The 24,764-nt window shown below is 29.5% G+C and overlaps 4 protein-coding genes and 5 pseudogenes across 9 annotated transcripts, besides 1 other annotated feature; 5 read left to right on the top strand and 4 right to left on the bottom strand.

The window, feature by feature from the left end:
• Positions 1 to 20: 20 nt before the first annotated feature.
• On the bottom strand, positions 21 to 257 carry TVAGG3_0713910 (N-acetylmuramoyl-l-alanine amidase family; the record flags this gene model as incomplete). Its single annotated transcript, XM_001319487.2, has 1 exon — positions 21 to 257. One exon carries the CDS (start codon positions 255 to 257, stop codon positions 21 to 23), a length of 237 nt encoding a protein of 78 aa, XP_001319522.2.
• Positions 258 to 4,531: 4,274 nt separating this feature from the next.
• On the top strand, positions 4,532 to 5,507 carry TVAGG3_0713900 (annotated as a pseudogene). The gene has a single exon. A coding segment is annotated over exon 1 (976 nt).
• Positions 5,508 to 7,714: 2,207 nt separating this feature from the next.
• On the top strand, positions 7,715 to 8,000 carry TVAGG3_0713890 (annotated as a pseudogene). Its single transcript has one exon. A coding segment is annotated over exon 1 (286 nt).
• Positions 8,001 to 8,656: 656 nt separating this feature from the next.
• TVAGG3_0713880 lies at positions 8,657 to 9,189 on the top strand (annotated as a pseudogene). The gene has a single exon. A coding segment is annotated over exon 1 (533 nt).
• A 447-nt stretch (positions 9,190 to 9,636) lies between these two features.
• Positions 9,637 to 19,811: a mobile genetic element.
• Positions 10,612 to 10,971, top strand: TVAGG3_0713870 (uncharacterized protein; the record flags this gene model as incomplete). The annotated part of the gene is made up of 1 exon (XM_051243872.1): positions 10,612 to 10,971. One exon carries the CDS (start codon positions 10,612 to 10,614, stop codon positions 10,969 to 10,971), a length of 360 nt encoding a protein of 119 aa, XP_051090459.1.
• TVAGG3_0713860 lies at positions 11,303 to 11,967 on the bottom strand (annotated as a pseudogene). Its single transcript has one exon. A coding segment is annotated over exon 1 (665 nt).
• TVAGG3_0713850 lies at positions 13,763 to 14,528 on the bottom strand (annotated as a pseudogene). Its single transcript has one exon. A coding segment is annotated over exon 1 (766 nt).
• A 225-nt stretch (positions 19,812 to 20,036) lies between the features above and the next one.
• Positions 20,037 to 20,252, top strand: TVAGG3_0713830 (uncharacterized protein; the record flags this gene model as incomplete). The annotated part of the gene is made up of 1 exon (XM_001305863.2): positions 20,037 to 20,252. The coding sequence occupies one exon, from the start codon at positions 20,037 to 20,039 to the stop codon at positions 20,250 to 20,252; it is 216 nt and encodes a 71-aa protein (XP_001305864.1).
• Positions 20,253 to 21,565: 1,313 nt separating this feature from the next.
• Positions 21,566 to 22,875, bottom strand: TVAGG3_0713820 (uncharacterized protein; the record flags this gene model as incomplete). The annotated part of the gene is made up of 1 exon (XM_001305862.1): positions 21,739 to 22,866. One exon carries the CDS (start codon positions 22,864 to 22,866, stop codon positions 21,739 to 21,741), a length of 1,128 nt encoding a protein of 375 aa, XP_001305863.1.
• Between the last annotated feature and the right edge of the window lie 1,889 nt (positions 22,876 to 24,764).

Here is a 24,764-nt window from a genome sequence, read left to right as displayed (position 1 = left end):
AATATTTATTTATTTTTCCACTATTTACCTCCTATTTTATTAAGTATTCCTTCAGCAATTCCACCAATTGCGTTACCTGCTTGTGCTCCCATCGCCGGATTACCTGCTTTAGTACCTAATACTCCACCTATGATAGTTCCTGCCGTTTTCGCTACTGGTGCCAAAAAGTTTGCAACGGGTTTAATAATATTTTGATGAACCCAACCCACAGCTTTCTTAATTCCATCCCATAATTTTTTAAAGAATCCTGCCGCCATTTCTGATTTAATATTAATTAAAAAATATATTTCATCACTTATATTCTAATTTTTATTTAATAAAAAATGAAACCGATTTTAAAACTAAATGAAACAGAGGAGGAAGAAATAAATGAAAGTGAAAATGTTCAACAAAAAATAAACGTTGTTAAACCAATTACTGAAACAAAAATTTTTTCATCTGTTGAAGAATTTAATGACTATTATGCTAATAATAAAAAATTATTTGAAGAATTGACAACATGTAAATTGAATAAAATGTTTAAAGTTGAGGACAGAGTCCAAGACCCAGAGGGTCATGGATTCAAAATTTCAAAAATAAAAGGAGTGGTTAGTTTGAAATCTATTCCTCAATCAAGAATCACCTCATTAATGAAAATAGATGATTTAACAAAAAGAATAGAAATTATTGAAGAAAGAATGAATCAAATAATTGATTTCATAAATTCAAATAATCATTAGTTTCTTAAAGTTCAATGTTGATTCTGAGACATAAATTTTTTTATTTTTTATTTCATTATGGTAGTGAATCTTTTACTCGTTTATGAGGTCTTTGATTATGACTCCATTGATTCCATTCAGGATTTAAACAATGTTTAATTAATCGCGGAATATCTGACATCATCTATATATAGCTTCTTTTATAAAAGATAAAAAAATAAATTATTTTAAAATTAATGTTAATTTTTTAATGATTTATAAATAAATGCATCGTCTATATATAGATGTAACAAAAAAATGATACAAAACCTTCCACATATACTTCGTACACAACACTTCCACATATACTTTTATGATTTATATTTTAATGCATCGTCTATATATAGATGTAACAAAAAAAGTCACTAAACCCGTACTCATATACTACTAAATCAAGATTTAAAAAATTTTCAAAATTGTAAGACATTTACACTCAGCCCATACATAATGAAATAAAAAATAATTTTTTTAAAAAAATAAACTTTAAAAATTCATGTCTTACATTTATGAAAATTTATTTTTATTTTGTATGAAACCGATTTTAAAAATAAATGAATAATTTATAAAAAGTTTTTATTCCTACAATTCCTATATTACCATATATAAAAAATTGACTTCTTACGTAAAATTAAAACTAAGTTAAATTTATTTTTTTTATTTTTTATTTTATAATAAATGAGTATAACAACTAATTCATTGAAATCTTTAAAGTTCACTAATTCAGAATTAGAAAATATTTTAGAAAATTTTGGAGACGGTTCTTATCCAACATATATGCAGAATGTGAAAGAGTTTTCCAGATTGTTGAATGAATTAAATATAACGGACCAATTACTAAAAAGGCTATAATGAGATATTTATATCCCAAAAAAGTTGAAAAACAGGAGAATATTCCTCTTTATGGTCCAGAGGACCTGGGCTCAGAGAGCCTTGAAACACCTCCTGAATATTTGAAGAAAAAATTAAACAAGATGAATATTATAACGATGAGATTGAGAAATTGGAACAATTAAGAAATGAAATAGATGAAAGAATTAGTGAATTGAGAAATGCTGAGAATGAAGTAGAGGGTTTAATGAATATCCCAGCTTCAGAATCAGAAGTTCAAAAATCACATGAGGAAAGATATAAAAATTACTTTTTGGAATCTACTAAAAATTTATTAGATGGTGATATTGACGAAACACTTTCAGAAGAAGGCACAAAATTTATTCATAAACATAAGTTACAATTTATTGACGATGGAGATTATCCATGTATATTACTTTCACCTCCTCTTGATTCCGAAAAATTCAAAAAAGCACTGAAAAATGTAACATATGCAACTAATACGATTAAGAAAGAAGACCATGATATTTACACAAATTATTATTTAAATAAATGTACAGGTGTTGATAAAGTTTTTGATTTGTTAGATAAAATATCAAAAGAAACAATTGGTACATATAAAATTTTATGCGATTGTGGTTTCATTATTGAAGATACCAATAATGTTTCATATGAAAGAACAGCACCGAAGGAAGACGAAGTTGAAAGGTCTATACATTCGTTATTAAGAACATAAAAGATATGAAAACTTATAAACATTATATTTATTCATTTATTTCAGAAAAAATGGAAGCAACCCATAAAACATCATCTCATCATTTTATAGCTATTCATACATTCCTTTTCAAAGTTGTGAAATTAAATAAGACAGGAATTAGATTTAATGTATCAGGGTACGCATTCTTGAGTAAATTAAAATGTATTCGTCACGTCGCAGATGATAAAAATGTATGTGTTCTTAATTCATTTTATGGGCTTTAGCCCTGGACTCTCTGAGTCTCGGACTTTAAAAAAATAAACTTTATTTTTATTTATTTTTTAATTTTTATTCTTACATAAATGAACAAAAATGGAACAGCTAAAATGAATGATAATCAAATAAGAGCCGAAGGTAGAAGGTTATTTAAACGCTTCTATAACATTCCTGATGGTGTTAATCCTAAAACTCGTAGAAGTTATTTAAATGAAGCCATAGATGCATATGAAGGATTTGACATTTCATCAGAAAGTGAGAGGTTAGCAAGAATGTTAAATGTTAATATTGATTTCTATTATTGTGATCCTCAACCAGAAGACGTGGACATTAACAAGGTAGACTTTCCATTAGTGGAATCAATAATGATAGATCCAGAATTTGAAACAGTAAATATTTTATTAACACAGAGTCCATGTGGAAAACTTCACGCTGACAGAATAACAGACGTTGAAGCACTCACAGGATATAAAGTTTGCCCCTTTTGCAAAGAAAGAAGTATATTCTATCCGTGATGATCCAGAAAGGAAAAACCAAAGAAGATTTTTAAAACATTGTGAGAAATGTAAAGAAAATAATGGAAGATTAATTCAAGACGTCCAGTTGCAAAACAACAACACAACCATATGCACCACATATCACGAAACAGAAGATATATCAATGGCTATTAGCACATAATTTGCAGGAATATTATAAACCAACAAGATATTATATTACTTTTGACTTCGAAACATTAGAGACTAAAGAAGAACTTCAACTTTCTGAATGTGCAACTTTGAACGCTTACTTAAAACCATTTATGGTATCATCAACTGTCAAAATAAAGCCGCAAAGCGGCGAGGTCGTAGACCGTGATAAAACATTTACGAGGAATTTTTGCTTAACATCAAGTGATTCGTTCATCTCTGATTGGATTGAATTTTTATTTTCAACCTGTTCATTAGTTGCTAAATCAAATATTGAACAATATGAAGAATTAATGAATACATTAAATGAGAAACAAAAGGAAGCAATGAAAGAGCTTTTAGATGAAGAATTCAATAAAGTGAATATCATAGGTTTTAATTCAGGAAAGTTTGATTTAAATTTAATTCTTCATGATTTAAACACTGCAAAATGGAAGATAAAATCAATGCTGGGTTCTTCTTCTCAATTTAAGCAAATCATTGTAAAGAAAACAAACGTTCCATATGAATTGAGATTTATTGACATCAGAAATTATATAGCGGGTGGAACATTAGACCAATTCACTCAAGATTTCGGAAACAATAAATCACGTGTTAAATCCTTTTTCCCTTATCAATTCATCACATGGGAAAATTACGAAGAAGAATTATATAAAGTGGAACCATTCACTCAAGATTCATTTTATTCAGCATTAACACAAGAAACAATATCCGATTCAGATTATCAAATATATCTCAATGATGCTAAAAATTTTGAGAATAGATTAGAATATTTTATTCATTATTGTAATAAAGACGTTGAAATTATGATTGACCCAATTGATAAAATTATCGAAGAAACATTTGTTTATAAAATTGACATGCTTCATAATCTTTCTTTATCATCGAATGCATCAATGATTCGTTACGCGTTAGCATATAAGAACTTCAATCCTAACGAAACATATCCAGAAGAAGAAAATGTGGAATCAAGTTTTGAATTAACGAAAAAGTATTGGAAATATAAAATTGAATCATATAAGAAACAAGATGAAAAGGCGAAAAGAGATACCAAAAACAATGTTTCAATGGATGACTATCAATACTATCACGATTTAATCCTTTCATCTAAATGCAAAATGTGTGGTAAAGCGTTTACATATGCAAATAAACCAACATTGGATAGAATCGATAATGAAAAACCACATACCAAAGAAAATTGTCAGTTAATGTGTTGTTATTGCAATGTCGTAAAATCAAATGAAGATGAAGATGTTCAACGTTTAAGAATCAATTTAAGAAATTATGCATTAAAAAATAATTTACCAATGACTTTAGATTCAGTTGAAGCTTATCACATTCTCCGTAATGGAATTACTGGTGGTCTATCAAATGTTCAACATCGTGTTAATCTTAAAGGAATCACGCACATTAATAAACTTTCATATAATCCAGAAACTAAAACTGTATCAAATGAGGACACCACCAACATTATGACTCATTTCGTTGGAGTTGACTTTTAATTCATTATATCCTTCATCATTTTCATCTAATCCTCATGATTTCATTCAATATACTGACCATAAAATGTATATGCCGGGAAGATTGAATGGTGTTATCATTTGTGATACAGCAACAAAGAAAGCAAAAGCACTGGGAATAATTAAGAAGAAAAATACTTTATTCGTGGCTGAAGTAAAGGGTCACATTGATGAAAAATACATTAATGATTACATAAACTTTTTACCGATAATAAGAAACTTAGATATTATCACAGATGAAAAAACAATTGGCAGTTTTATGTATAATTACATGAAATCAAACAATCTACCAGTTGACCAGAAACAGAGAAAATTAACTCAGTTAGCATCAACACACAACCAATATCAACCATTTTCTTCTTATTATCTATGGTATCTAATAGACAGATTTCATTTTATCATTGATGACATTCAATCAATTTTAACATTTACTAAAAACACTTGTTTTAATGAATTTGCGAAAGAATTTATGAACGAAAGACAAAAGGCTGAATTAGAAGGAAATAAAGGAAAAAGTTTATTTTGCAAGATTTCGCTTAATGGATCATATGGTTACGATGCAATGAATACACAAAATTACGCAAAGACTAAAATAATGAATGCACAGAAGTCACGCGTTGCATGTATGTCAAATAAGTTTAAAAACATAAGAGAAATAGGAGAGGATACGTATCAAGTGATGCTCAAAGATAGATTTTATAGATGTGATACATGTTTACAAGAGGCATTCTTCACTTTAGATAACGCAAAATACTGGTATTTGGTTTTCATTTATGATTTTATGTATAAATGCTTGAATGTTAATCGTTTTCATTTCATTGAAGGTGATACTGATTCATCTTATTGGGCAATCGCTGGCGACCAAATCTTCCTAACACTCAAGCATTTCAAGCAATTGTTACTGATAAACAATTTTATGATAAAAACATTTTCAAATTCGCACCATTTGATTTCTTTTGTTTTGATGAGAAATTTAAACCTAAATTAAAGAATAAAGCTGAAGAAAAAGCACATGAGAAGAAGTTATTGGGTTTAGCAATTGAGAAACAAGGTGATAACATGGTTGCTTTATGCCCTAAATGTTATACATCATTCAACGGTTCAATTGATGGAAGTGATTTTAAAAAGATTGCACAAAAAATGAAAGGTGTTAGTTTACGACAAAATAAACAATTAACACCTAAAAATTATTTGGATATAATAAATGATAAATTGATATTTGATGGTCAAATATTAATTTACAACTTAAAATGGGTCAATGACTCGCTTAACAATTGGTAAGACTGCATTAACAGGAGCACACACTAAGGCTGTATGTTGTGAAAATGGATGTTGTATGCCATTTATTTAATAAAATACCACAGAAGAGACAAAAGGAACCGTTAATAATGGTTTTGATACTATGATTCAAAGAGGTGGGCACCCTTAAAACATTGATTTTATTTTTATATAAATGGATAACACAGATTTAAAAAATTTAATTGCTGATTTAGTACTTAATCAAAAAATTCTTAGTTATTATGAATTAAAATCATATCTCCAAAAATATGATAACAATATAACGGGTGATGATATGGAATATTATTATCCATATTATAAGAAAATTTTGAAATATCATAATAAATAATTTCTGAAATTAAAGACAAAATTAAAAAAATGAATATTCAAAGGGAAAAACTAAATCACAGCTTAAACAGTTGAAAGATTTCAAAAATAAAGTATTAACAGAAGAAGATATTGATGAATTATATAAATTATATAATCCTGAGCCACAAAAACAAAAGGAACAAAACACACCAGGTCCTTCAGACCATAAATGATGCACAAGCTTTAATTTATGATTCATTAGTTAAACCATATTCAGCCCGACTTTTAAATGAAGATCAACTTTTGGAATTCATCCTTCAACATAAACTCGAAGCGGGAAAGTATATCAAACCTTTATATACAGCATATTTAAAACAAATGAATAGAATACATCCAGAATTAATGAAGGAAGGAATGAAATCCAAAATCAAAGCAGATAAAATTAAACCACTTACAACACCAAAACCTCCAACAGTAGTACCTCCTCCTCCTTCAGTTAATCCTTCATCATTCACTTTATTATATCCATTTCAAACATTAAGAAGCAAAAAGATTTTAAAAAGGATTTCAAGATATTAAATAAACCAATTGACCCGAAAATTCAACCGTTAAAGGAAAAATTTAGTCGCCCTTCATTTGCTCCATATCCAATTCATACGAAATCGATCATTTAAATATTCAAAAGGAAACGTTACTTATTTATTTGCCATTAACATTAACACCAGATATTTATATTGCATTCCGGTGAAAGGGAAAACAGAACAGGAAACAAGAAGAGCTATTCAATACTTACTAGATCATGAAAGAGTAGATAATATCAGGGGTGATGGTGATAAAGGATTTCAGGCAGCTATGACTCATTATTTCCCCAAATTAATTTTTTCTTCTCATCCTCTCCATATACGTTTCATAATAAAATAGTTGATGCGGTAATGAGAACTCTTAGAGATGCGTTAGGGGTTAACGGTCAGATATACTGGGATGGAAATCATGACTCCATCATACAGCAGTTAGTATATTATTACAATAATACATGGCATAGAACTATAAACATGAAACCAGTGGAAATGAAAAATGATATTTCAAAAGAATGGGAATATATTAGAAAGCAAATGGAAAGGTTGAATGATGTTAAACGTGAACAAATTAATTCGGGGCTCATGAATTTTAAACAAGGAAATAAAGTTTTAATTCATCTCGATTATGGAAAAACTGATAAATTCAATGACAAAAAGAAGACGAAGATTTGACACAATAGCTGAATTGTTAGATATATTAACGGCAATGCATTAGTTGAAGTTGACAATAAATTAATAGAAATTCCGATTTATTTTATTACTCCATTATATTTAAATAATATTTAATTTTTTTATTTCGTAAGAAATGAGTGACAACGAAGCAGCCAAGAGTCCAGACGATGAATATAAAAAGAAACTAAACAGAATTAAATCAAAAATATGCTATTACAAAAAGAAGCCACAATGCGGTGGGGTTGATGCCCAAAACTAATGGAACTGAAAACGATAAAGAAATAATCGAAAAATTAGAAACTTACCGTTCAATCCTTAAACTGAGTGAAGCAAAAATAAAAGAATTTAATAGAATAAATAAATTGATTGGAAGAGATGAATTTAATAAAGATGAATTTTTAAACTCAATCCAAATTTAATTTTTATTCCTCTTTGACAACATCTCTCTTTCCATCATTACTGCATAACCACATTTTCTCAAGTTTTAGTGGTTTGTTATTTTTAGCAGTTCTTGCATCATTTTTATCATTTCCTCCCTTGTTATGATTCGTGGTAAATTTTGAGCTTGTGGGGTATCCATTTATGATAAAAATAAAAATTTAAATTATGCCGTTCTAAAGTTTGTGACAACATGACATTTTGACAACAACACAGGAGGAAGGTATTTATGACTTATTTTTGAAGAACTGAAGGTGTCACCAGGTCACCATGTGTCACCAGGTCATTTATCTTCTCTGAAAAAATGTGACAACATGACATTTTGACAACAACATAGAAAATGATTTGTCAGAACTTCATCGTAAATGAGTGTAAATCAGACAAAAATATATTTTATTGTTAATGTTTACGTTAATGTTTTGTGAAGAATATAGCAACCGTCTGAATTCCGGCGGTTGTTTTTTTTATACAAAATTCTGAGTAAAATAATTTTTAGGGTAGATGGTTAGATCTAACCTCATGACATTTTGACAACAACACAGGAAATGATTTGTCATGACTTCATCGTAAATGAGTGTAAATGACCCAAAAATAAAGTTAGTTTTAAAATTATTTTTATTTTTTTATTCCTATATAAATGACAGCAACAAACAACAACAGCAACAACAACAACTATATCGTTTCTGATGAACAAGTTATTGATTCATTAGCTGAGGAATTAGTTGTGGCAGAAACTAAAACCCTCAACGAAAGAATTGGTGAAAACAAGATTGATTTACATAACTACCTCAAACATGATGGAGGAAGAGGAAGGAAAACTGGTACAGCTTTATTAGTAAATAAAATTTCAAATTTAACGATTATAGATGTTGATATCAATAAATCGTACAATGATGAACTTAAAGAACAAAGTTGGAAAAGACATTTTATCAAAACTTTCGGATAAAGATGTTATCGTTAAAACCGCTTCAGGAGGTCTTCCACATTTATTGCAACACTAATTTCTTCTATGCAGTTTCGAACAGAATGATTAAATGTTATTCCAATGATTATGATATTGACATAATGACTTCTATTGATGAATCAAAGCGTTCATTAGTAGTTATGGCTGATTCAAAGTTCGCAAGAATGCATCAGAACCAATCAATACATACTCATTCATTCGTGGAAGTTATGATTCAACATTAACCAGAACAGTAAACGATATATTAAATGATTTGAATATTAAGGTAAGAGTTGAACAGAAGAACGAAGAAATAAAGAGTATAATGAATGAAAACAAAGATGTAAACATTGACGATAAACTTGCCCAGAGCATAGTTGATGCATCTGTGATTTTGAAGTACATAATGACGGTGGAAACATGAATTTAGAAAAAGAAGTTACATTATTCACACTGTTTCAAGCAATTAATTCGTTACCTAATCATTTAATTAATGAAGCATACGAGAACGTTTATAACTTCTGCAGTTTAACAGAAAATGCTAAAAGTAATTTTGAAAAAGCACGTAGTAGATATGCACATTTAATGACTTCTCCATTTGTTTTGGTGAAGATTCTAAAACTTTATCAAAAGGAATATTATGATGAATATGTTTTACCTTTATTACGTAAGCCAAAAAAACATTTGATATCAAACTTGATGACTCGTTTTGATAACAGATATTAGACGCAAGGTTGAAAATCATCAGTATAAAAACAGTTCTGAAGTAATTGAGGATTTCACGTGTAATCCGTTTTGTAGATTGTGGAAACAAATATTTCATTCAGAAAGATTACAACATACACGACAAAATGAATCAAATATCATTCGTTCTTCAATCAAACATGAAAGAGTCACTCAAATGATTAAATTTATTTAAAGAAGAAGGTAAAACAATAACAGCATGGGACGTACTATTAAATCAATTATCCTCATTAACCGTTAAGGGTGTTTTCTTTAAATCTGATTCTCCAGATGTTTTCTCAACGTTTCAAGGTTATAAATACAACGTTCTCGAAAAGCCTGATTACTCAAAAATTGAGATGTTTATGGATTTCATTAAAGAAGCCATTTGTGATAATAACGATGAAGTGTATAAATACCTTCTCGGCTGGATTGCATCAATGATTCAACATCCTGGAATCAAGAATGAAACAGCAATTATTTTGAAAGGACTTCAGGGAACAGGTAAAAACAGATTCACAGACATTATTTCTGAACTTCTCGCTGGTTATTCATGTAAAAACATTACTGAAATAAGTGAGCTAACGGGTAATTTCAACTCAGTAGTTGAAAATAAAATGTTTCTTGTACTTAATGAACTCAAGAATGTAGGTGAAGATAGACTCGCAAACTTCAACGCTTTGAAATCAATTATTACGGATAATGAGATTAGAATTAATGAAAAGAATCAACCCAGAAGAACTGCTCAGAATGTTGCCAATTTCATTTTCGTAACTAACAACGTCTACCCTGTCAAAATTGAAGTTGGAGACAGAAGATACGTGGTTTTAAGGGTCAATGGTAAATTCAAGGGTCAATTTAATTACTTCAAGAATTTGATGAATTCATGCACAAAGGAATTTTATGATAACCTTTTAACATATTTTATGCAATATGACCTTTCATCATTTAATGTACGAATCATACCGATGACTGAAGCCAAACAAGATTTAATTGAATTATCAACAAATCCTTTAGATGAATGGATAAATACACATTATGATGAATTGTGTGCAGGTATGACATGTAAAAATGCGCTATTCTGCAAACCATCAGACATGAAAGACAAGAATTTCCAAATGAGCATTAAGGATAAATGTGATAGGAAACAGAGAAGAATAGATGGTAAACAAACATGGTGTTATGTTTTGAAAGAAGAAATGAAAGGATTATATAAACAGGTTGAACCAAACGATAATGAGGATTCATTTACTGACGATGAAATACCTGTAAATGAAGCTTTATAAAGTATGATTTGAATTTATTTTTGCATTAATCCCACCATGTTGTCTAAATGTCATGTTGTCACATTTTTTCAGAGAAGATAAATGACCTGGTGACACATGGTGACCTGGTGACACCTTCAGTTCTTCAAAAATAAGTCATAAATACCTTCCTCCTGTGTTGTTGTCAAAATGTCATGTTGTCACATTTTTTCAGAGAAGATAAATGACCTGGTGACACATGGTGACCTGGTGACACCTTCAGTTCTTCAAAAATAATTAATTATTGAATAACCTAAAACCATTAACGATAAAATATATTTTTGGTCGTTTATGATAAAAATAAATGGTTCATTTACTCACAATATTTTTGTACAAAACGACCCCAAACTTTTAACTTCTTTTCTGCAGTTTCTAATGCTATCTTAGCGAGTTCATATTCTCTAAATTCTCTCTTTAATCTTCTTGTTCCCATTGGTCTAGTTCGTATGAAGAATCTCTATAACCATAACATTTCTCACGTTCATGTTCTAATTGTTTTTCACACGTTTTTCTAACTTCTTCTTCAAACAAATGTTTAGCATTCTCTACTGTATCTTCGAGTTCTTCTTCATCTAATTTCTCATGAACTTTCTTGTCTATGGAGTCCATAATATCTTTGACATAAAATGCATACTTTACAGAGCACCATTCAGCAACAAAATGAACGAGGTCAGGATGTATGTAAATACCTTTGAATTCATTTATAACACCCTTAGTAAGCTCATAAAAAGCTTGTTTTGAGGTCGAGCCAAAAGTGGCTTGACCGTATTCGTTCATCCAAAACTCAAGAATTTCCTGCATTTTAGTACTATTGAGAAATCTGTTTAAATGGTTTAACCTTCCCGCTTCTCTTGCCATCTTTGTTGCATTAATGTAACCATCCTTGTCTCTACGTAAGACTTCAATACCATTATAAGTGCCTTTTGTGAATGTTTCGCCATTAGATTTGTTTGTGAATGTTTTTGCTTCGACTGACATTTCTGTTCTTACATACAAAATAAAAAAATAAAAATAATTTTAAAACTAACTTTATTTTTGGACTGCATCAAATTTCCAGGACTGTTGTCTAAATGTCATGTTGTCACATTTTTTCAGAGAAGATAAATGACCTGGTGACACATGGTGACCTGGTGACACCTTCAGTTCTTCAAAAATAAGTCATTATTGAATAACCTGAAACCATTAACGTAAACATTAACGATAAAATTTATTTCTGCAGTTCATCCATTACTTCATTACCTAATTAATTACAGACATAAAATATATTTAGTTCATTCAATAAATGCGGTACCATGACGAATACAGTCATAAATGGTGCATATAATCTTTACCCAAGCCTGTTGGATTTGTTTGTGAAAGTATGTGAATGATTTCCTCCTGGTTCAGTTTGTTGAAAAGTCTTTTTTTTGCTGAATGGTTATAATCTGGAGATAAACGTCATAGCCAGCTTCATACTCTGAGTTGTATAATGGGTGTCTCTTAATGAGTGGCTATGGTCGCCAGAAAAGTTTGTAGTTCCTGTATGAGTGTGTGGTGGAAGGTTTGCTTCTTAATTTTCTTCGAACCTCCTGTTTCCTTTGAACTATTAGCACAATAGAGGAATTTATCTACAATCTGCTCCCACACGTCCGGAAACCTAAAAACTGTTTCTGGATTTGTTGAGTTCATTGATGTATATAAACGAACCAACGGGGTAAATATCTCAAGAATTGTATTTAATCCATTATGAATATTGAATTTATTATATAATATTGAATTTGGGTGAGTATTTAAAACTGGTCTTTGTTATCAATATTAACGTATTTTTTTTGAAAATTGCTTTTCTAACATCTTGAAATTTTGTGATTTCAGACCAGTTTTCTTCCATCACTACTGATATTTACTAAATCACCACATCCTAAAGCAATGAAATACCCATCAATATAAAATAAATTTGTAAATCTATAATTTTGAGTAAGTTTTGGAGTGAATGAATAAACCAATTCCCAATTTGATAAATCCTGTGATAAATAAATATGTCTGTTATAATTTCACTACAGGATATGAATAGACCATTTCACCTGAAAACGAGAACATAAACATTTGATCCATAACATAAAGCTTCAATGTCTCCATCAGCTTGAAAAAATTTGTTCAAATTGACCTTGTTGTATTGAAGATGATCTAATAAATTTTATCATTTTGTAGGATAAAATACATGTTGTTAATGTAATACCACTTACTTGTATAATCAATTTTCAAATCTGATGACATCATACTAAACATATAATAATTTATCCATCCTCACTAATGAAAATTTGATTGACTTCATAAATTAGTACCATTTATTATTAACACATCTAATAGGATTATTTGAATATAAATTTAGCATCTTGATTTAAATTACATTTGAACCATCGATACAATCGAATGAATAACAAGGGTAAAAATCATCTCCAACCGTTATCATTCCATAAATTTACCGTTATTATATTCAACATATAAAATTATTGGATTAATGATTGGCTCTCGTGTATCAGGATTCAAAACAGATGGAGTAAATGATTCATAGTTTTTAAAATCATTTGTTTTAAAATAATAAAGCACTCCAGCTGTATAAAATAAATACATGGTCACTCCATCGAAACATATCCATTCAAAAGAATCTATATCAAAGGTTTTATCTGATGATTTCATAAAATTTAAAAATGGTGGAGTAAAATAGACCTCTGATTGTTTTATTTCTTCATTAACAAATGATATATTAGCTTTCTTATTTAACTCACTATCCACATTCCTTATCTGCTTTCTTATTTAACTCATCGTTAACATATTCCTTATCCGCTTTAAGGTCTAAACATCCTGAAACCCATCCTGTATCGGCTTTAGTTTTTAAAATCTTTGATGTCCATTCATGATACCATTCAACCATTTCTTTAATTTCTTTATCTTTTTCATCAACGTAAACCAAATTTGCCTTCTTATTTAATTCACTAGCCACATATTCCTTATCCACCTTCTTCTCTAACTCATCGTTAACATATGTTTTATCCGCTTTAAGGTCTAAACATCCTGAAACCCATCCTGTATCAGCTTTAGTTTTTAAAATCTTTGATGTCCATTCATGATACCATTCAACCATTTCTTTAATTTCTTTCTTTTTCATCCACATATTCCTTATCCGCTTTCTTCATTATGTCATTTAGGAAACCTTTTATGAATTCCTCATTTAAATTAAATCTTCCAATCTTCAAAACTTTAGGAAATGCATTTAATGCGTAATATCTCTGTTCTTCTGGTGGAATTGATGTTATATCATCCGTTATACCTTTAATTTTAGAATTCATAAATAAAATTTCTTTTATATTTGATATCACTGCACCACCCTTGCAAACGAATTCGAAATGGTCATTTTTCAATACTATCTCCAAATCTCCATATTTCAACCTTTGCGTTTGTTCTGCCGTCTTTGAATTATATGCATATATGGCGTATGTAATGGTCTGAGGGACCTGGGTGCTTTGTGCCTTAAGTTGCTGTGGTTGCTGTTGTTTAATCATTTATTATGATTTAAAAATAAATATTTAATCTGTTATCTCATCAGCTATTTTTTCTATTTGAAATTGCCATAATATTTCATTCATGAATTCTAAATCACAATCAAATAGGTCAGTTATTCTAAATTTAATATTTGATAAATCTTTTGAATGAAGAATAAATGAATTCCCGGATAATTGAAACGGATATGATAAAGAAAATGTGTTTAAGTTGATGGATAAAATGTTTTGTATTGATGGGTAAGAGTTAGGGTCTAATGTTTGATGTGAAAATCTCATTGGGGTATTAACTTTATCACATTTGATTAAAATGAAATTGGAACCAGTGTCAGAATACAAAACATCCCCAACATCTTTTTCAAAATTTAATATCCCCAACAATGAACGAAGATGAGGAGTACAAAATTTAATTTTCAGCGGAAATTTAATAAGGTTATTTATTTCATCAAGTTCAAAAAGTTTATCGGTTTTGATTTAAAATTTTCTTCATACCATACGATAAATGATTCATTTAAATAACTTAAAATCATGTTAATATCCCATTTCGCTATCACATTATTTATATACATATCATACGTTTTTTCAAGGTCATCTTTAATAAATGATATATAATCTGAAGGGTCTAAAAGAATGGGATTAAATTTACCACTCACAGAAACGAGAGTAACATTATAAATTCCGCTAACTGTTAAATTTAATTCACAGTTATTATTCGAAATAATATTGATAATTGACATTTTTATTACGATTAAAAATATGGTAAAGCGTTATTTTCCAGTGATAAATAAAACTAGAATAAGATTACCTCAAGAATTCATAAATTCAACGAATAAGAAATTCATTCATGTTATAAATTTTAGTGTTTTCAGAAAATATGAGTCAATGTCATATTCATCAACAGGTTATATTTCACTTCATTCAAATTTAGTTCAATCAAACCCATATAATGACCATTTCATAAGATTTTCAGATGGTATTAAAAATGTAATTGATAGATTAAAATATGAACAGATTGACAATATCGAATTTTTGGAATTTTGGTTTAAATATCCTGATGGAAAAAAGATTGAAGTTAAAGATAAAGCTGATACTATAACAAAAACAATTACAATGACCGATCCAGATAGTGGGGAACAAAAAGAAATAAAACAAACGATAGAAACTGGTGAAAGGTCAATTATTATTGATTATGATTCAAAGGATTATTATTCGATAATGTTAATGCTTGAATATTAAATAGCCTTAACAAAGAATTTTTCAAGTGATATTTTATATTCATCAACTATTTTATTATAAATATCATTATATGTTAAATGAAGTTCAGTTGTTGTTCCGTTCTTTGATATCTTAATTGTGCTAATATCCTTTATAGGATTTATTTTTGCAACTGTTCCGCAGCATGAAACCTCATCATCTATGAAAAATTGAATCTTAACGTCTGAATCTTGAACATCACAAAGAATGGCGATAATGTGAATTAATGATTCATAAGGTAAAATAATTAAACCGATTGGTCAATTAAATTTATTATTGAATCATAATTATTAATTATTATATCACGGTAAATTTTCATTAATTCAGAATTAATGTCTATTTTATATGGCGCATTGCGACTGGAATCGTAGATTCCTGGGTTCTCGATGTTTGATGAAAGAGGTGGGGGGTATGTTGGATAAGTGGGAATTTCAACAGGTTCTTTACCGGGTTCAGATAAAATGATTGGGTCTCCATCTTCTTTATTTTGCTCCTCCTCATTCTTCGGGAAGTCACGAGTTAATAAATTGGACTGTGTTGCTGACCTTGTTAATTCAGGGCTAACATTAACTTTAACATTTTGAATAATTCGTGATTTATCATCATTTACGTTATAACCAACCGTAATCTCTGCTTTTGCGTTTGTGTTCTTTTGACTTGTGAAACGTCTTCTCATTTATAATTGAATAAAAAAAAAGAAAAATATATTTAAAGTTTTATTTAGTTGTTACGGTAATATCCCAAGGTTCATCATTGTTTGCTTATACTTTCTTTGTAACTGCACCAATTATGTTATTGATATTGCTTTGAGTTTCTTCCAGTCTTATTTTATCATTTACAATATCTTTAATCATTTCATTACATGCATTCTTAAAACCATCTGATTTTTCTAATTTACGTCTATCACTTTCTTTAATTAAATCAAAGTTATAACCTTGTTGAGAATAAAGTGGTTTCTTTATCAATTCCTTGAACGCTTCTGAAAGTGAAGATGAAGAAATTCTTGCCACTTGAATTGGTTTAAATTCTGCTTTCATTGCTTCTTTCTGTTCATTGAACACTGGATCGAATAAAGCAACTTTAAAGAATTTCTTAGCTGGAATTTCAGGTCTCAAATTTGCATATTGACCATCAAACTGATTAACATATCGTGGTAATCCATCCGGTCCCTCTTCAATAGCATTTAATTCTGCATTGAAATAAGAATATGGATTATGACGGTATGAATTAATTGGACCATTTTCACCTTCTCCAATGTATTGTTTAACAGCTTTTCCATTTTCATCAAATTGCATAGGATAACGTTCATTATATGCTTTACGTTTAGGATAATCAGTCATAGTTAATTTATACCCATTTATGACTTTAATATTACCTTGACCATCAGTAACGAAAACTTCATTTATACCATCAGGTTTTCCATTTGGCCTGTAATGTCTGCTTCGTGTGCTTCCCAATTTGGTCCATGACGTTTGGCATATGCTTGAGCTTCTGGTAATGTTAAAACGTTTCTCATTTGTTTAACATCTTTTGAAGACCGGCAACAATGTGACTAATTCTTTCATTCCGTCTGGAACTTTCATAGTTCTATTATATGCACCCTTTTTGTTTGTCCCTTGTTTTAATGGAACCTGTAGAAGATTTGCTATTTCTGTCATGTTTAATTATAAATAAAAAATAAAAATTAATTATAAAAAGTTAATCAAATTTAACACCTCCTTTATTTAAATCAACTATTATTTTTCCATGTTCACCTAATTGCTGATATTGTGTGTAAAGTTCATTAATGCTCATTGGTAAATTCACTTGATAAAGCATAACGTTCAACTGTTGACGACTAAAACCACTGAAAATGAAAAGGGTTGATAGATTTGATTTAATGTTTGTGCTTAATGCTTTGAAGTATTGAACAGCCATAAAGAATGAACACTGAATGTGTCGACATTGAGTTAATAACTGATTAAAATATGATTTCTCATTTGTTATTAGTTTTGATTTCACGCATCATCTAGAAAAATGAGTGAATGCAAAAATTCTCTATCAAAATTTGAAATAGAAAGTGTTTCAAATAATTCATCCCGTTGTTTATCAATAATTTTATCCTCTAATCCTTGCTTCTTGATTGTATTATATAATTCTTTATACATTAAAAAGTTTTTTAAATAATCTTCTGCTTCTTCTTGTGATAAATAAATAATTGGAATTTTGATTAAATGCTTTAAAGATTCAAATGTATCATCTGAAGGTGAACCTGAACGGTTGATATAAATTAACACATGTGAATGGGGGAAGTGTTAGCAATAATGATAATTTGTTTTAATATCGTTAATGTTTTACCTTTATTTTGTTTACCAATTGCTGCAGTGATTGAATTTAAGTAACATTCAGAATATGGAATTTTCATTAATTTTTCCTTAGATAGAGCATTTCTATTATCACTCAATGCTTCATTAATCATATCATCTATGTAGTATTATATACTCCTGCTAATTCTTCATAAGGGGTGGATGAATTTAAATCCATTTAATCAAAAATAAATTTATAATTTTAAACATTTCTATTCATCAATATTTCATCATATGAACTTCTATACTGTGGTGGTGTACCTGTTGGATGATATTTCAAACCTTCGTCCGGTGTCCATGTCCAATATGTAGTCCTAGTAAACCAAACCTGAGGAGGATTTGTCACCTTTGAACAGTAAGTGTCATTTTCACCCTGAATGATTGGATAAGCTTTCACTTGTACTGTAACTTGTGAGTTGAAAGTTTCTAATCCATCAAAGAATATACCCGCTCCATCACGTTGAACTGGAATAGTGCATAAGAATGAAGTTTGGTCTTTCCATGTTCTAGCTAATGGCGTGCCATTATCATCATTCAGTGGTCTAGTTAATGAGTCCTCGTATTCTTCCGTGCATTCATTCACTCCATCTAAATCAGAAGCTTGAAGCATACGTGTAAAGAATATGTCACCCACTGTGGTCATCGCTTGATCGGGGAAGTTTCTGGAATCTATAGTGACCTGAAGACCTCGAAGCATTGGATTTTCTAAAACTGTTCTTTGCATTGCATTCTTCGGAAATGTTAACACAACATCTGTAACATTATGAAGAGCGTATGAGAAATCTGAGCTGATACCTTCAGGAGTGATGCAACCTCCATTTAGTGAACGAACGTCAATATGTTGAGCTGGAATCATGAATGGATCTTCCTTACTGAATAAACGTGGTATTGCTTTAACTGATTCTTCAATTAAACCGTATCCTGGTGTAATGCATTTATCCTCTAAAACTTCCATCTTTGTGCATGAAATAATAACGTTATCAACTGTTGCGTCAGCAGATGTAGCGGCTAAGCTTGTAATTAATTTGGCAGGAAGTCCGATTTGTTGGAATTTGCGATCATATTTATAAACATGATTCATAATCTTTTCATAATTTTCATCAGTTATCTTTTCATAAACGTAATTTTGTAAATCAGCAACTCTTAACGGGTCAACCTGACAAAATACTAAAGTATCCCTGAAAACATAATATTTAAGAATGATTTCACCAAATGATTTAGGATAATCATCGAACGCCTGAAATGCTAACAAATCATTTACCGGAATAATCATATCAAAAGTGACATCAACTTCTTCATTTGCTTTCTTGAAAACTTCTGAAGGGTCAATATATTTACCACATACTGAGTTATCATATTTTTGAACATTATTATATAACGAATGAACAAACTTTTTAACTTTCCTTTCTGATTTTGGTTTATATGTTGCAAATGCGAAAGATTCACGGGCGCAATCCATCTGAAGATAACCGGCATCACCTCTTTCGGTTTCTACTTCTAATTGTTTAAAGCTTTGATTTGATGATTTGTAACCAACGAATAAACGCATGCATTTAAAAGCGGCATCACATGTGAAAGCTTTATTTGAAACTAGAGTTGCTTTAACTTTGCGTTTAATATATGTGTCACCTAATTGGTTCACATCATGAGCCGGATTTGTAATTCTTAAATGAGTTTGTTTATCATCAAAATATGGAGCATCAGAGTCATAGCATGAACTTTCAAGTTCTCTATAATATCTTCTACCGTCATTCTTTGCGAATATTTCATTTATCTTTTCGAATGAATGAAACACATTTCCATTAATCGGTTTAGTGTTTGGCACCAAATAGTTAGTCGTCATTTATTAATAAATAAAAAATCAAAATTAAAAGATGAAAATGAATTTTTAATTTTAATGAAATAATCAACTATGGCTGCAGGATTCTTTAAAAAACTGTGGGATAAAGTAAAAAGAGGAGCGCATAAAGTTTGGGAAACAATGAAGAAAGGAGCAAATTGGATATTTAAGAATAAAGAAGCAATTAGTGACGTTGCTGAATCAATAACACCAAAAGCTGCCCCAATAAGAGAAATATTAAATAAAGGAGAAAAAGTTTATCAAAGACTTCAACCGATACTAAGATAAAAATAATATTTATTTATTTTTCCACTATCTACCCCCTATTTTATTAAGTATTCCTTCAGCAATTCCACCAATTGCGTTACCTGCTTGTGCTCCCATCGCCGGATTACCTGCTTTAGTACCTAATACTCCACCTATGATAGTTCCTGCCGTTTTCGCTACTGGTGCCAAAAAGTTTGCAATGGGTTTAATAATCTTTTGATGAACCCAACCCACAGCTTTCTTAATTCCATCCCATAATTTTTTAAAGAATCCTGCCGCCATTTCTGATTTAATATTAATTAAAAAATATATTTCATCACTTATATTCTAATTTTTATTTAATGATAAATGAAAACAATTTTAAAAATAAATGAAACAGAGGAGGAAGAAATAAATGAAAGTGAAAATGTTCAACAAAAAATAAACGTTGTTAAACCAATTACTGAAATAAAAATTTTTTCATCTGTTGAAGAATTTAATGACTATTATGCCAATAATAAAAAATTATTTGAAGAATTGACAACATGTAAATTGAATAAAATGTTTAAAGTTGATGGATTCAAAATTTCAAAAATAAAAGGAGTGGTTAGTTTGAAATCTATTCCTCAATCAAGAATCACCTCATTAATGAAAATTGATGATTTAACAAAAAGAATAGAAGAGATTGAAGAAAGAATGAATCAAATAATTGATTTCATAAATTCAAATAATCATTAGTTTCTAATTTCTTTTACTCGTTTATGACTCCATTGATTCCATTCAGGATTTAAACAATGTTTAATTAATCGCGGAATATCTGACATCATCTATATATATATAGCTTCTTTTATAAAAGATAAAATAAATTATTTTAAAGTTTATTTTTTTAAAAAAATTATTTTTTATTTCATTATGTATGGGCTGAGTGTAAATGTCTTACAATTTTGAAAATTTTTTAAATCTTGATTTATTCAAAAACGTAAGAATAAAAACCGTAAGAATCATACATTTTTTACTTCATATGTTAAAAAAAAATGATACAAAATCGTTCAATATTGTATGAATTCTTACGTTTACAAAAAAAGTCACACAACCCATCAACATATACTACTGGGATATAAAGGTATAAAAAAATAGTCTTTATGATATCTATCATCAACTGTTAGTTTTTAGGGCAAATAGGCAGGTGTTTCAGGACTAGTATACATAATAATTAAAAATCTATAAAAAAAAATACATCGAAATTAGATGTTAGTAATATCTAATGAACTACTTATTGTTACTTTAAGTTAAAATGTGGGATTTTGATTAGTAACAGAAGAATTAAAGAAAAGAAAAATTTTGAAAAATATGGACAAATTCTTGTTAAGATCAAGTGTAAGGATTTTATTGTAAGTTTGATTCAAACAAAAACTATAGGAATCGTAATTTTTTCTTAAAAGTTTTTAGAATTTATAAAAATAATAATAACAAAGAAAAATATCTGATAAATATCTATGTATATAAACAACATTAAACAACAATCAAATTAATGGACCGCAAAACCATCAACGCCGGCATCATCTCCGTCGTTATTGTAAGCAGTACGTGTATCACGTTTCAACAAGAATACAATGAGGATTATGATAGCTATTAATACTATCAAAGCAGCTATGACGCAGCCAGCAATTAATCCAGCTTTGCTCTTCTTTTGAGTTGCGCTTGTTACAACGGCGTTGTTTTTCTCTGTGGCAGTTGGTGTAAATACGGTAACATTGTTTGTTGTAAGAGTTGGGTATGGAGTCCAATCTACATCTGTTGGTTCAGGAGTAAGGTCCTCTGGTGGTGTAGGTGTAGGTGTAGGTTCCGAAATAATTCTGTAGCAGGCTGTTTGGCCGTATTTGATGTCTGCAACTGCCGGCTGAGCATTAGAAGCAACTTGAGTAACAACATCGTCAATTGTGGCATCAGCGTAAATAGTGTTAGCGTTGAGCTGGATTGTTGGCTTCTGACTGTTCTCTGACCAAGTTGCAGAGTAAGTTAAAATGAGTTTCTGTAAGAAACAAGAGTAGGAAATTAAAAGGAATGAACCGGTGACATCAGGGTTGTTCTGGTAGTATATATAGCCTTGGTTACTTGTAAGAGCACCCCAATTGTTGAAACTGGCTGTTGTATTTATGTTCTTGATAAAAGCAGCGGCTCCGTAATTCGCTGTGGTATCATTGAATGTATTATATGAAACTGTTACTAATGTGAGGCTTTGTGCATAGACACAGGATCCATATATGGCGGCATTGCAACGAGTAAAGTTATTGTAAAGTACGTTTAACTTTGTTGGAGTTGTAGTCGTTGTTGATGTGCCCTTGCAGTAGATTGCACCACCATAAGCGCCACTACCAGTTACTGTAATGCCGGTGAAGGTGGAATTTAAGACACTGAAATTGTAAGCCATTCTTCCAACAGTGGAAATTATAACACCACCATAAACACCGCTTCTAGTAATCGAAATAGACTCGAAAACGCATTTAACAATTGAAAAATTAAAATCTGCTGGAGTAGGTGTATCTGGAGTAGGAAACCAGCTGTATGCATTGCTACCATTTACTTGATTAACATATAAATCCGAAACTTGAGTTGTTGTCGCTGATAATATTAATCTGATAAAGAAAAGAAACATCTTTTTGCGTTTATGTTTAATGACGATAAAATACTAACGTAAACGCCGACGATAGGAAATTTAGTTTACACAAATCAATTATAATCGGATTATAATTTTAGTACACTTAGAATAGATATGTAGTGAAGGCCTAATTTTTGATAACACGGTGAAAAATAAAGTTTCAATTTTATCGCAAAATTTCAAATTCAAGTTTTGAGTAGATTTTATATATGCATCGTAAAGTATTTCCTGTAAATATATGCTTCTTGAAGGGAAATTCTAGTCATATCAAAAGATTTTCCCAAAAAAATCAATCTCGTTACTAAATTAGAGGTGATTTTATTGAAGAAACGAAGACATTATCAATTAAAAATATAAACCCAACATATCCACCGTGATTCAGCTATAAAAATGAGATAATTTTTAACTATGATAAATTATTTTCACGAAATTCGATTCATTTAAGGATGTCAATTTGGAAGAAAAGTGAGAAAATTCCTAAAATGCTAAAAATGAATTTTCCAAACGTGCTTTTTTATCTCATTTTTTTGGTTTTGAAAAAAATTTGGAGAGAAGAACTCTTCGTTTTTGAATTTTATCACGATGGTTTTAAAGTATATTAGACACATGTATTGATATTACTATTTTTGTATATTTTGAGAGAAAATCCCTAAAAAGTGAGAAAATCTAAGACGGTTTGAGAAAATATATAAACTATTGAAAATTTGAATTAAACTTCTAATTTGGAAAAAAGAAATTTGGAAAGAAGAAAATTCAAAAATCGAGATTTAGACTCAGCATCAAATGGAGAACAAAATGTTTCTTCATATGAAGGAAAAAAATTTTCTTGTGAAGAAATAGAGTTTTTAAAATTTTATTGTATGTAATGAAATAAACAAATGTTAAAATTATTTTTTGATAACAAGAAAATTCCCAATAGAAAATATTTGAGAGAAAGAAAAAAAGAAAATTGAAAAATATTACTCTCCTTTATATTTCATGAGATTTTAAATTTATTCTCATAAAATTGACAATTTTATACGTTTAAATGAAAATAAGTGATTTTGGTTGAAATAGAAATTATTATTTGCTTACAGCTATCAAATAGATTTTTGCTATTTTGATTAAAATTTGTTAATCAAATTAATAAATTTTTTCTAAATATCTTAAATATCTGGATCACTCACATATACAATGAATTGAACGATAAAAATAATACAAACTCAACTAAGTTTCCTGTCTTTCAACTAAAAAAAATTATGCAAATTAAATTAAATTGTTTATTCAAATATAAAACAAAGATGAAGTAATTACAGTTATCATAAACTTTATGAATAACTCTGTAATTGGTTCAGATTTTCGTAAAAATATTTTTATTAATATCGATAAGAATACGTTTACCTACTATCACAACATATCGATAAACAAGAGTAGAGTGATTTTTATCATCGAAACTTTTTAAAAGCTGTAAGCTGGAAGGAAAAATCTTGTTTTTTCTGAGTTAGTTGTAGAACTATTGATGCACGAGTTATCATTGTGATGTAGAAGGATGTCAATGTACTGACTGAAGGATATGAAGTGAATTGAATTTCATTGCATTTCAATTTGATCAAAATTTGTTGAAATGATATGAATGTGTCAACATCTGTATCACTCTCTTTCACTCCTTCCCTATTCTTTCGAGAACGAAGCTAGCTCAGCTTTCGCTGAGCGAATTGACACTTTTGATGCCCTAAACGTACATGCTCTCAAATTTATCGAAAAAAATTATACCACCTAAACTAGTATATTCTTATTTTAAATATGATATTATCCTTAGAAACCACACTAGAATATATTTAAATCAACTTTTAAAAAAGTTCGAATCCTGCGCGTCTCACTTTTTAAATTTTCCAAAAGGAAAATTATATTCTCCT

The sequence above is a fragment of the Trichomonas vaginalis genome, chromosome III, assembly GCF_026262505.1.
Source record: "Trichomonas vaginalis G3 chromosome III, whole genome shotgun sequence".
Lineage (NCBI taxonomy): Eukaryota > Parabasalia > Trichomonadida > Trichomonadidae > Trichomonas > Trichomonas vaginalis.
The sequence above is the reverse complement of the archived record's forward strand: the minus strand, read 5'-3'. Positions and strand labels throughout refer to the sequence as shown.